The 13427-nt window shown below is 38.2% G+C and overlaps 1 protein-coding gene across 3 annotated transcripts in view; it reads right to left on the bottom strand.

Moving 5' to 3' along the window:
* Nucleotides 1-2595: 2595 nt before the first annotated feature.
* Nucleotides 2596-13427, bottom strand: part of GLRB (glycine receptor beta) — a 45623-nt gene continuing 34791 nt past the window's right edge. For all 3 annotated transcript variants that reach the window (XM_042870801.1, XM_042870802.1, XM_042870800.1), the window contains 2 exons: nucleotides 11994-12286; nucleotides 2596-3262 (listed from right to left, as the gene is read on the bottom strand). In XM_042870801.1, the coding sequence (XP_042726735.1) occupies nucleotides 2966-3262; nucleotides 11994-12286 (590 nt within the window). In that variant the 3' untranslated portion in view covers nucleotides 2596-2965. The remainder of the gene's footprint in view (nucleotides 3263-11993; nucleotides 12287-13427) is intronic.

Raw genomic sequence — 13427 nt, 5'->3', positions numbered from 1 at the left:
GGAAATAAGTCAACAGACAGAACTTTACAACTAGAGGGTGCTGGAGGACCACAATGCGATATGATACGCAAAACTCAACGACCTTTAGAGGAAAGAAGCAAAATAAATCAATTATTACTGTTCAGTAGGAGAAGTTAATACATTCTGAGCTAATTCAAAAACTGCAATATTATCTTTATGAGTAAAAAATATTACTACTTTAGAGTTGATAACTGTTTTTTAAAAACTGCTATTAAACTTTGCTTCTGTCCTTAAGTCTTTGTGCTGTAATGAATGAAAAGCCTTTATCTTAATAGTACGCATTCATTTTCCTTCCATTTGTTTGAGCTGGAAAGCAATTACAGTGAATTATTGATTAATTTTTTTTTTTATGATAAAACATGAAACCCATCAAGAAAGCAGGAAAGCAAGAAGGAACAAAGATTAATTTAACAATAAAATCTGTAATTGTGATTATACAGATAAAATGTGGACATTAATTACAGATGAATCATTTAATAACATTTCTAACAAGAAAATTATCTTCCAAAAGTCATATAATTTCCAATACATATAATTGTTTTCTTGCCTTCCAATGCTGTAAGAAAAAATACAAGTATGAGAATAAATAATGTCTATAAATATAGCACTCTGATGTATGTATAAAAGTCACCCCTCCCTTCCTCTCTTTGAGTTATCCTTATTGCTTCTTAAGGTCCCTAGCATTCTGTAAATACTTTTCAACTCTGAAACTTCATACTAGACCTCAGTGATAACCACTCTTCCCCCAGTTCAACATTGGGGAATTCATTATTTCTCTTCCATAACATTTCTTACTTCCTTTCCATTTCCTCTTCATCAGAAAGAAATCCAAAGGACAAACTCTGGCTGCCTAGTAAAGAAAATCTCCAAGAGAAAATGGCAAGGAAGCTCAATGAAAGCATGCAACCTTATTGCGAACAAAAGACCTCTTCTGCCCAAACACGAGTTGCAGGAACAAAAGACATCTGCAGTAGTTTGTATCACAAAAAAGATGTTAGGCCAACAACCATCAATAACTTCCAAGATGGAAAGCCAACCATGCTTTTTAGGTGGCAGTAATATGAAATACAGCCGTTGCATGGGCTCCATGTAAAACCAGTACTGGGCTGCTGATCATGAAGTGGCAGTGGCTAGAAAACCACTCTTAACAGACCCATCAGGTGCCCAGTGAAGCCAGTGTGACCTAATTCTCTCCTTTTATATTTCCACTTTCAACCTTGTGATTATACAGGCTCGTTGTACGTCCACAATGCTCTCGTGGCAGGGAGCAACACGAGAATGATAGGAGTCCTTTGTCTCCCTCTGGCTCAACGCATTCTATAATAGAACTGCAGCATGATAAATGTGAATTCATGTTTTTTTTTACCTTATGGAATATTTTGGGTATTTAATCCAACCCTTTCCAACAATCTATATTCCCTTTAATGATTTGCCAACCTATCAAGAACTGTCTTACTTTCATATTTTAACTACATTTTTTTATGCCCCAGTTTTACAAGTGGAAACATGTTTCTCTACAGTATATTGTCAAGAGCAGAAGATGTAGTCTCTGTGTGCTCTCAGGAAACATACACTACTTGGACTGCTTACATACAAGCAGCTTTCATTTGAATGTATTTTACCTCATTACTTGCTCTTACAGAGTAGTATACTGTGGCACCAATGGAGACCATAGGTACAGATTCCTGCCCTATGCACCCTGGGGAATCCATTTTTCTGGTTTTCTCTGGAAAAAAAAAAATAATGGAGAACAGCCCCTAATCAAACTGTTTCAAGCACAGGATCTTATTTTCCAACAAGTAGCAGCCAAGTAAATGAACTGGGGAGAGCAGTCATCAATTAACACACAAGCGTAAGAATTCATGTGTGTTTAACAGACTTAGATCCTTGGACTTCTAGCTAGCTAGATGTTAGCTCAGATCATCTGTGCTACAAAAGGCAAACAGAAAATGTGTAACTAGAGTTACAAAGGGATTTCATCATGAAAACAAATAGTTTCTTTAAACCACGGGCTTTCAAGAGGATAAACAAAGCAAAATGAGTAAGACATATCAGATTCAACAAAAAAATTAATTGTGACTTTTCGCTGTAGGCTTGCAAGACACTGGAGAAGATGAGGCAAAGAACAGACCAATGTAAAAATGTATAATAGAAACAGATACTGAACAGCATCTTGTGGTGTTTCTCCAAAACTCCTGATACCTTCAGTCTAGAAAGCAGACTGTTCAACACATCTAGCTTGTGTCTAAGGAAATAAGAGTCAAAATTGGGCACAATGCTTAATAGTCAGCATATTCTAACACATTCTTGAAGTGTGCTTGCTTGATGGATGCAATTGCTTTTTTTTATCCCCCTAAATTTTACAAAACTGCTGATTTTGGTTACAAAATCAGCAATTATCTGACCTTCATTTTTCCACATAGACATATTCAATCCTGCCTTCACTTACGACGTCTAAATAACAGGATTCACAACTTAGCTTTTTCTTCACCAGTGCCATCTAAAATTATACAATAACAAGATGTGTTTTTTTTTTCTCAGAAAGTCAGCAGAAAAGCTTTTAAATACTACATATACTAGAATACTGATTTTAATAATACGCAACGTGCACATCAGTTTCATTATCAGAAACACTTTAAATCTCTGTATGTTACTAGTAACTGAAGGGAGTTATTCAGCTTTATAATGTCGTATGCATTATCTTTTATATGTTCCTAAAGCAAGATGTATGCTGTACATTTATATACAACATTGGTAGAAGCACAGACATTGCAGTGTCATGCTTTCAAATTTCAGATGCCATATTTTCAGTACAATCGCATGGCATCAAAATGCAACATATTGCTTTGCAAACGCAAATAATTTCACACGTCGGCCTTCATGACAGGGAAAGGATATGAAATGGGATATATTTTACAGGTGAAAAAAATAAATAAAAGATTCATCATAAATATATGGACCAATATATGACGTTGAAGAACAAGAAGCAAAAAGGAAACAGTGCTCTCGCGTAAAGATCAATTCTCTTTGCTGCTGATGGAATGACAGGCTTGGGAGGAGGAGGCTTCTTGTTGCTCTTGGCTTGAGACTTTCCGAGCCCATTGTTGACTTCAATGGGCTTCCCATAACAGTCATAATTTGATAACTCAAAATCTCTTGGCAAGCTTCCAACAATGCTGAAATCGTTGGATCTCAGATCAGATTTCGAAGTGCAAACTTTTTTGCATCTGGTCTCACCAACCTACGAAATAAAGAGGGAAGGAAATCACGTTCTACTCACCATAATTCATTAACAAACTTAATGTAGATGCTAGAGAACACTGCAAACAAACATACAGGAAATTACTTGTTGATAGGGATACATTACATCAGCCTAATTTGCTGAATGGTTGCATTATAAAGTACTTAAGCATCATCAGTCAATCATATAAACTAATCCAAACATTCATAATTGTGTAATTTTTCATGCACAAGGTGCCTCATACTGTGCAACCTGCTATACTAGATGCCTTCATTTTAAGGTGACAAAAGAGGAGAGAATATTTTAGTAGAGAATATTTTTGGAAACAGATTCTGCACTGATGAATCTGCAGGAAAGACACTATTCAATGCTTATTTTTTCTTTTTTTTTTTTTTTCCTGATACCTGGATGCTCAGAACTAGCTCTAAAATTCAGATTTTGATCAAAAAATTATTAAATCTGTTCTGATTCTACGTACTAGCCAGCTCAAGATTGTTAATCTCACCCTGGGTGATAACCTCGTGAAGTGAAAAGACACCTTCTTTGTACTGGAAGTCACTGACACCTCTCTAAAGAAGGTAACCAGGATGTGACAGCATTCCAGGTACTTCCCATTGATATCTGGGAAGTCACTGGAAAATGTAAGTTAACAGCTGAATATATGTCTTTCCCACAGCTCCGTCAGTGTTCTTGGGTTCAAATATTGCTGCACCAACTGGTATCCCCAGGTGAATCTCCCCTTCCCACAAAGCAGACAATTCTACAAGTCTATTAGCAATATATAGAGAGAGCAATATATATATATATAAGCATTCTGGGGAAAAAAAAAATTCTGATCTTCCCTTCCTTGGATTTTATAAAGATTCTATTTTAGACACAATAAATCTCTATGAGGATCATCTCACGCTATTAGGTAGCCTGAAGGAATTTGAAGACTTCTTGCAAGGCTCTGTGCTGTGTGATTTTGGTAAATCTCTCTCACAGCATTTCCTTTTATTTGCAGTACAAAAAGCAGCAAAAAAAAAAAAAAAGAAAAAAAAAAGAAACATAACAGCATCATTAATAATGCCATTTGTTCACATAAATGATCTGAGAGTTGAAAAACATGCTGGCTCACCAACCAGGGGATACACAGAAGCAAGTGACATTAAGATAACTGCTGGAGCTTCCTGGAATCACTGATTCACTAAACTCAGTTCTCCCCAAAGCTCCCCATTTGTGTTCCCAGCATCCTCTCTCCCCATCACAATGCCCTCAGCCTCAGCTCCCTCCACCTCTGGTTTTCTGCAGTCTGACGGTTCGAGATATTTGCATTATCACATTTCATAGCTTATTAAAATAATCAGAATGGAATGCAGTACCAGACTTATGAATGAATGAAAAATATCTTGAAGAATATTTTTGGCTTCTCTATGACAACTGACAAGTTATCCTTGATTAGAAGAGCTGTGATAGTCAGGTAGAGATCTAAATTTTGGCTGGGGCTTTCACTCCCATTGCTGACAGTGATGACTCTCTGTAAGGTGGAGGAGAAGCAAGGCAGAATTGCTTCAAGCAAGAGTGAACCTCCCCAGGTTTGCCAGACATATATTTATTAGGAAAACAGTCTATTTCAAAAGCAATACACTAAAACTGAGGTGCGGGCTTCACCACAAAAACAAGATTACGGTTCATATAAAAGAGAAGTAAGACAGCTATTCCATGATTGTACAGCAAGATTATGTATAAAAGTTGCTGAATTTGTTTGCCTGTCTTCAAGGAGCTGACATCCAGAAGCAGTGTTCTGTACTCAAGTAAAGAATATTGTTCCTTCATTCCTTATTTATCACACTTCCTCATGGTCAAAACTGGTAACATTTAATAGGTTATATTGTTGTGAGAAATAGGTTTAATAGGTTAATATGTTGTGAGAAACAGAATCATGTAAGGAATTAGAGACTTCTTTTCGGATTTGAAAACTTACAGTCCATTCCTCATACTAGCAGAGTAAAACAGTAAAACTCAGTGATGTTAATTGTTGTCTCTGTGCTCTCATAAGACAGCATGGAATATTCCTGTCCCACTCCAATTTCTAAGAAGTGTTCTGGTAGAGGCTTTTACAAGTCAGTTCTCATTTGCTTGCAAGGAGAGCTGAGGGAACAGCTTCTAGGTCACCTATTCCTCACAAGTGGAAGATTGCTCACAACACATTCACAGAGCCCTGCTTAGTTTAGTACCAGCTGACTTATCATGGTGACACAATTTTTCTTGTAAGAGTAAAACCTGGCCCCAATTTTTCTTTTCTAAGCATATGCTTCTATTATATTAAAAAAAGAAAAAAAAGAAAAAAAGTCTTTCATTCACACAATTCAGCATGATTCTATTTTCTAATTCAGTTGCTGCCTGGACATATTTTTTAATTTCTTCCCATTCGCCCCTTCAGCTCTCCAATATTTCTGTTGCTCACACCCACAGCCTTCTTTAAACCAAGTGAAGTAATATATATTAATTGTAGGTTAAGTGCATTTAATTAACCCAGACTGTGCTAGAAAGTGTAATGATACTCATGACACCTACTAAAGATTACACGGACAGTATCTGTGGAATATGATGGTAGGAGACTTGAGTAAGTCAAAAAGACTTTACCAAAGATTTGCAAACAAAGTAAAATTAAAGGCTTCCCGCATCTCTTATAACCTTTCAACTCCATGCTGACACAGAATGTGGCCTTGGAAAGGATTTGCTATTGTTTTTCTTGCCCTACCTCAGCACAGTGACCTGTGCCTGGCCAGCAGGAGGGTCCCAGATCCATAGCACTGGGGTTGGAGGCATTTGTGTGGGGAAAAGGGAGTGAGTGCCACATCCAAGACAGAGCCTGGAGCTGCTCCTCTCCTGCCAGTATAGACGCAGAGAAGGGCAGGGAAAGGCACCAGGGCTCTCTCTTGAGGCTCAGCCCAAATACAAGCTTTGTACCACAGTTCCCACCAGAGACAGGCTTCCTAAAGTAGGTCTGGTATGGCTGGTGCACAGCTCAGAAGTATCTAAAAAGGGCTCCCAGAAGCCAGAAGGTCTGTTGCAATGACCCATTCTCACCTTCTCCAAAATTCAGGCTGGCGGGTGCTGCCCACAGCTGCAGTCCTGGATCACTTACACTACATTTTCCTTTAAAAACATCCCAAATGGAGATTTTTTTCCACGACCTTGTTCTCTACAAACATATGTGCCTTATTTCATTTCTAACCTGAGTTTATTTGGCTTCAATTTTCAGTCATGAAGCATGACCATTCGTAGCCTGATTAACTGCTGGTACTTACAGACGGCAACAAATCTAACCTTGACTTTGTACAGTTCAGATGATGTAATCATGCTGACATACAAAGCCAAACATTCTTCACAGTTTCACTCCTCCATTCTATTACCTCTGCCAAACAAACTGATAATCTTTAAAAGAAATTATACCATTTGATTAAATAAAGAAACGTGCAGATCACCTTTCATTTCAGTGACCATTTTAAAGTAGTAACAAATAGGGAAATTAATTATGAGTAAAGTTAATCATAATTAATAATTATGAATAATTATTATTATTTGGCCCCCTGTGATCTATTTAATATTTTCCCCTGATTGATGTCCATCTTGTAATTATTGAAATTATGTCACCCAGCCTTTAAAAGTACTGGAACAAAGTTAGCTTCTCACAGTCACCTGGAACCCCCACCCATTTAAAAGGATTTATTATTAAAAAAATCAACATTTATATTCCACAGCACTCCTGGACCAGCTCTGTATAAAATCTTAGAGGAAACTTTACCTGACATCCTGGTTTCAAAATGTCTGACTTGAACAGCTACTGTTTAACATCCTCATTACCTGCTGTCAATGGAAACTAGTTCATCATTTGATTGGATGTACTCATCTTTTTCCCAGAAAACTGGAACATTTTATCAACACTTTTGTCTTTTCTGCTAACTCTTGACTGTCTTTAGTAACGAACCAATATTCTTTTTACTGCTGTTTTGGTTTTGTTTTACTGTTGATATACATGTAGAATAACTTTCTGTTGCGCTTTCGATCAACCTGGTCTTTGAGTAATCTGGTCTAGTGGGAGGTGTCCCTGTTTATTATATGGGGGTTGGAACTAGATGATCTTAAAGGTCCCTTCCAACCCAAACCATTCTATGATTCAGTTATGCTGACCGTGTATCTGCATTGTTATATGCCTTTGAGTTTCTTTGTTTTGTCTTTCTTGTTGTATCTTTTTCTTACCTATTTCCAACATTTACTGGATTTCAAGTTACTTTAGCTGCTATCAGCATCTCCTTTCGCCACTAAGAATAGAATAGAAATGCTTGTAGTTGAGTTAGTTTTCAGTCACTGGAGAGTTTTCAATTGTTTTCTTCAGTTTTGTTTACAATTACTGTATCTTTCCTTCTGTTCTATAGCTGTTTTGAATGCTCTTAGCTCACCAGAATCATTCATATTTTTTGTTTAAATTCTTCCAGCTAGGTGAGAAATGATTTTCAAATATGTAAAATCTGTCCTTTCACAACACCAAAAATATAGAACTCAGCTAAATTTGTTTTGTGCAAATAGAATAAAGACTTTTCACTTCACTGCTCATCCCATGATCAAGTCTTCTTTCTCTGTGAGAATGAAGCATAAATTGGTTTCAAGGATTTATGAGATGAGAAACGCACTGTCAAAGATTTCTGGCAAATCTTCAAACATGAGATAGCAGCAGCAGCAGCCTCTCAAGCTCAGCACGAGTCCTGAAGGTTGAAGTGCTTCCCCACTGTAGCAAAGCTTTCACTCCCTGCCCTACACAGCACTTCTTCTCTGCCACAGAATTTTCTCTTCTGTTGAACCCAACCTCTTTTGGCATGCACATCTGTCACTGGTCCTGCTTGTGCAAGAGTCCTCCATACCAGATGAAGGAGTAGCTGCAACAAACTTCATCTTTCTTGCACTTGAAGACTGACCTGGTTTCTTGCTTTCAGCATAATAATAGGTTTAGATCATCAATGAAGTAATGACTGTTGAGCATTAAGGGGTATTCAGACTGAGTGTGTTCCGTTCTGCCATCAGCAGGAACTTGCTATCCCAATCCATATTACTGTGTTATCTGCAAACTGTCATTACCCCACTAGCAGAAAAGTAAAACAAAATATCACGCAGTCACAGCCTAGCTGAGGTTGGAAGAGACCTCTGGAGATCATCTAAGTCCAGCCCCTCTGCTCAAATTAGGGTCAGCGAGAGCAGATTGCTCAGGGCTTTTCTGCAGTCGTGTTCTGAATTATCTCTAAGGATAGATATGTGACTCACTGGAGCAGAAAGTACCTACCCTGTACCTGAAATGCTGTCAGCAACTATTAAAATAGACTGTAGCCTGTGGTTTTCCACACAAGATAAAATGCAAACTGGATTTATGGCAGCTCTATGAGAAAAATCTGAGTTTAGAGTACTACTTGAAGGGAAAACACAGAATATGAAGATCAGGTCACCACCAATGGTCCAGTATATTATAAATGAAAATCAATTAGAGATGAACAAGATGCATATCAGGTTTCAGAGCCTAGAGGCAGCTCAGACAAGACAAGGCAAGAGACAGCACTACTTCTCTTAAAAAATAACCAGGTTTAGAGCTATTACCACCACTTGCACAGACCTATTCATCACCTGCCAGAACTATTCTTTCAGCAAATGTTCACTTCAGTCATCAGTGCATTACCTGTGGGGGACAGCTTCTAGAAATGGGCTTGATGAAAATGTGACTTGCAGTGGAAAGGTGTTGTTATAGTTAACCATGCAATCACTCCTTGTAATCAATGCCACCAGTGAAAGAAAAAATAAACTGATTCATCTTCCAGACATTTCCCTTTTTACTTGTTCTCATCATGTATGATGTTGCACTGCTAGAAAACACACTCAAACTCCTTCTGAGGATTCCCAGTAAAAAAAAAACAGTGCCAGCAGTTACCACCAGGCTGCACAATTTCCTCCTCTGCTTACAACTGCAGCTATGTGCAGTCTCTATGTACAAGGAGCCAAATAGCTCTCATGTCTTTATGCCTTTAAAGCTCCTAGCAAAATCAGCAGAACTGCTTCTATTGAATTTTCTATTTTTTTCCTACAGTTTCAGGGTGATCTTGCCAGAATGTACCCACTGAATTTACTCACACAGACACTGATAAAACTCTGGGCTTAAGATGGCATTGATCTCTGAAGGGCTCTTGCTGGGCAGGGGTCATGAGTCAGAAACTTTGGAGCTTGGCGTATGTTTGCAACACACAGCTTTACTTCAGCCAGTACCCAGGACTTGGCAGAGAAGAAAATAAGCTATGCATCCATAGGGGGCTTTCTCAAATTGTGAACACTGTTTTCATCCTGCCATCTTCTCTAGTGCTGCTGGTGAGCATCGCTCACTATCACTGACTCTCCTGACATGACACAGCGCTCCAAGTGCTTTCAGCTGAGAATTTCCAGGGGAATATCGCCAGGCTCTGATACAAGGGACCTCTTCTCCTTACCTTCCATTACAAACGGCATCAGGCTGCAAATTTTTAGGATGTGCAGAAAAATTTCCAGCAATTAAAAAGTATTTAAGTATGATCTTTGCTTTGACTTGTTTTCATAAATAATATGAAACATGGGCATATTGTGAAGTGAAATAAACTTGATTCCCCTCTAACAACTTCTGGCTTTATTACAGTACCTCTTCATTAATATCTCACAATAACAAAGTGCTTCACGTGGGCAACGCAATCATTCATGCTTTCTGTTTTTCCCCACTAGGAGTCTCGTGCTTCCAGATCTTTCCTGTTGGCTTTATCTTTGAGCCTCATTCAATTTCAAATCCAGCTAGTGAAATGTACAGCTATGCCCTCTCTTTTTCCTTACTATCACCTTGGTTTCATGAACTTGGTGCATTCAGATTTCTGTATGACTCTTGTGAGGAAAGAATTAGAACATCCTCAAATACTTCTGCTCTTTCCAGATATTTATCACAGTATGTGTTCTCTCCTCAAACACAAGCCTGATGAGAAACAGCTCCTGACGTTCTGGGACAGCACTCTGGCTTTCATATTCTGCCTTTCAATATACAGTTTTTTCCATTATCTGTTTCTTTAATATTCCCTCCCTTGCATATTTGCCATATGACAAATGCATTCTTTACTCGATCGTTGCTAACTCTGTATGTGAGCCAGCCAAATGCTGTGGGGCAGACCTAGATTTGGATTAAGAGTCAGAGCTACTGAAAGATTTAGAACTATTTTGATTTAGAAGAGTAGTGCAGCCTTCCAGTGGTAAAAACTGCCAAAGTATTCCTAAGCAGTAGCTAGGTCAGACAGGGAGCTTTCAGCTGAGTATATTTATAGTGCTCAAATATATAGGATAAGGTGCATCTACAGATGCACGTGTGGGCTTAAAGTCACGTTTATCTATTTAAATGTATAATTTGTTTGAAAGATGCTAAGTATCCTAGATGCTCGAGCATCCTAGAGATGCTCAAAATCTAAAAGTAATTCTGCTTATTTATAACGTCCAAAAATAGACTCAGTGATCCAAACACTAAGCTGTGAGAAATCTGTCATATCTTTACCTTACCAAAATAAAACGCACTGCTTTGGGGGAAGTGCTTCAGTTGTAGACAAATGTTTTGTATGTGATTCTGAGTCATTTATCATAACTAGTGTTCCTCAAAGCTTAGAAATAAACTGCGCACTCAAACCTACCTTCTTGGAGAAAAAGATTAAAATATGACATGATAGCATAGATGACAAAAGTCATCATTTTATACTCCTGGATAGGACAAGCTCCCATGCCGCTTGCTGCTCAATCTGGTTGTCTGCCAAAACAGTCCTTAGGAGGCTCTATCAGATGAGAATCATGGTAGTCAAGTGCACTGCTCTGTGCCATCAGCAGCTTCTCTGACCTGGGGGTAATTAGTAAGGAGGCAATGCCAGCTTTACACTAGGGCTGGGTTTCTGCTATCCTGGCCAAATACCTTTATTCTATACATCTAAATTGTAGAGCTACTGAAAACTGTAAGACACATTCATATTCCACATACTGTAGCATCATGTATTTTCTTCCACAGAACTGAGGGTAGATGGCCTGGGATGTCTGATAACTCTCAGGTTATACGCAAAACTTTGGCCTAAGCTAAGATGCTGAACTAATCTTTATTCATAGAATGAGCTCTGATCAATTTAGCCATACTCCATCTAGCAACAGAAGAAATGCAGGAAATGTTTGACAGACAAACAGACCTGTCTTTTATTTACAAATGCCAAGACTTCTGAATCCCTGGCTGTAGAGATTCTTTACATGCAATGCAGTGCAGCTGTGGCTGCTCCAAGAAAAGCAATGAGATGCTGATATTTGAGTATGCTCTCAACAAATACTGACTGAAAGTCTTGTCCTATCAATAGTTACAGTTTGACAGCTGCTATTTATTATTAAAAGAAAAAGAGCAACTGTAAATCTGCTTGCTTCTTTATTTATCTAAAGCTGAGCAACAAGTACGGTACTAAGGTATTACAAAGAAATAAACATTTCATTTAGCACATCTGACACCAAATCGTTAGGGACCATTTGCTTAGATGGCCAGCCATTAATTACCAGCATGTTCTTAGCACCTCGGCCACCTGTAAGTTTATGTATTGTTCAAAACTATTATAACAGTGTCTTTCTGGAACTACATTAATATAGGATAATGCTGATTTTGCATACACAGCTTGGCAGCTCTTACCTGTAAAGTGCTGATGTGGACAGGAGTCCCTGTGCCATTCACAGTGTTCTTCTTGGCAGTGTTTCCACCCTTTCCTTCAGCTTGTTCTGCCTTGGCAATCTTGGCTTTTTCAGCTTCAATTCTCTTTGGGTTGTTTAGCATTACCTGAACCACTGCATACTCCACCAATGATGCAAACCCAAAGAGGAGGCAAACAATCAGCCACACGTCTAAGGCCTTCACATAAGACACTTTGGGAAGTTCAGCAGCAAGAGTAGTACATTCAGATGCCAAGCTGAGCACTGAGAAAATACCTACAGAACGAAAAATACAATATTAATTAACACAAACTTAGCCTTATCAACACCTGCTGTGCTCCTCTTCTGAAACAGACAACGCTGAATGATGAGTTGTAACAGCAAATGGGACTTGACAAAGTGGTAGGTATATTTTGCACGTGTGTACATGCCTGCAGTTAATGAACAAGTAAAATTCAACACTTATGCAGGATACTGTCAGTGACAAATTATTAATAATGAGCATCTTTGTTTTACAAACAGAGAAATGAATGAAGCTAAACTAGCTGCTGTGGTTTTCCTGCCACAACACTTATCATACAATCAGAAATGGGTTTTCCAGAGACTTAACTGACAGTATTCATCTAATTCTAGGAAGATAGAAGAGAAATACATGGCATCTAAATCAAAAAAACTCCAAGTCCTTTAAATTAGATTTGAAGAATCACTGCTGTCCCAGCACTGTGCTACAGCAGAAGTTTTCTGAATGATCCATCCCCAAGCGTAACATTTAAACCTGACAGGGCACTATTTTTAAAGTGCACCCTAAAAAGTCTGTGCTCACAACTTACTGTGAAGATGAAAACACTGAGTTGACCAAAGGTCTATGAACACCCCTGCTTGAGTTATCAGTATAAAGAGGAAGCTTTCTAGTTAAAGGGCTTTTGAAGAAGCCCTTAAGTACATCCACAAAGGCTACTGAAAGGTCACACATCATAAAGCTACGTTTCAATAAGCACTGCTCCTTACAAAGCTTCCAAACATCACCATTAACACAGGACTCACATCACAAGAAATAAAATACAAGTGTGATCTCAGATTCCCCGCAGGCACCTGGTGCATGGGAATAGTAGCTCCATTTGGAAAAAAAAACAACACAGATGTTTAAAAGTGGTTGTCACACAGAAGAAACTTATTTCCATCCAGATCAGAATTTTTTTCTGAATGCTAATGATAAAAATCATTTTCAGTTATGAGTGGGCAGCTTCATGAACTGACATCTATAGAAAGGGATGCTCAAGAGCAGATACTCAGTTAGCTTTAATGATGCTTCTCATAAGGGTCACATGTGCTATACAAACCATTAGAAAAATTATTTTGTAGACCTTTTCTTTAGATCCATTTAAAGTAAGTGAAAATGTAAGAACACTAATAAAGC

This window comes from Lagopus leucura, unplaced genomic scaffold (genome assembly GCF_019238085.1).
Source record: "Lagopus leucura isolate 7727_CA_CO unplaced genomic scaffold, USGS_WTPT01 Super-Scaffold_100004, whole genome shotgun sequence".
In the NCBI taxonomy this organism is placed as follows: Eukaryota; Metazoa; Chordata; class Aves; order Galliformes; family Phasianidae; genus Lagopus; species Lagopus leucura.
Note: the sequence above shows the minus strand (reverse complement) of the source record. Positions and strands in the feature narration are given on the sequence as shown.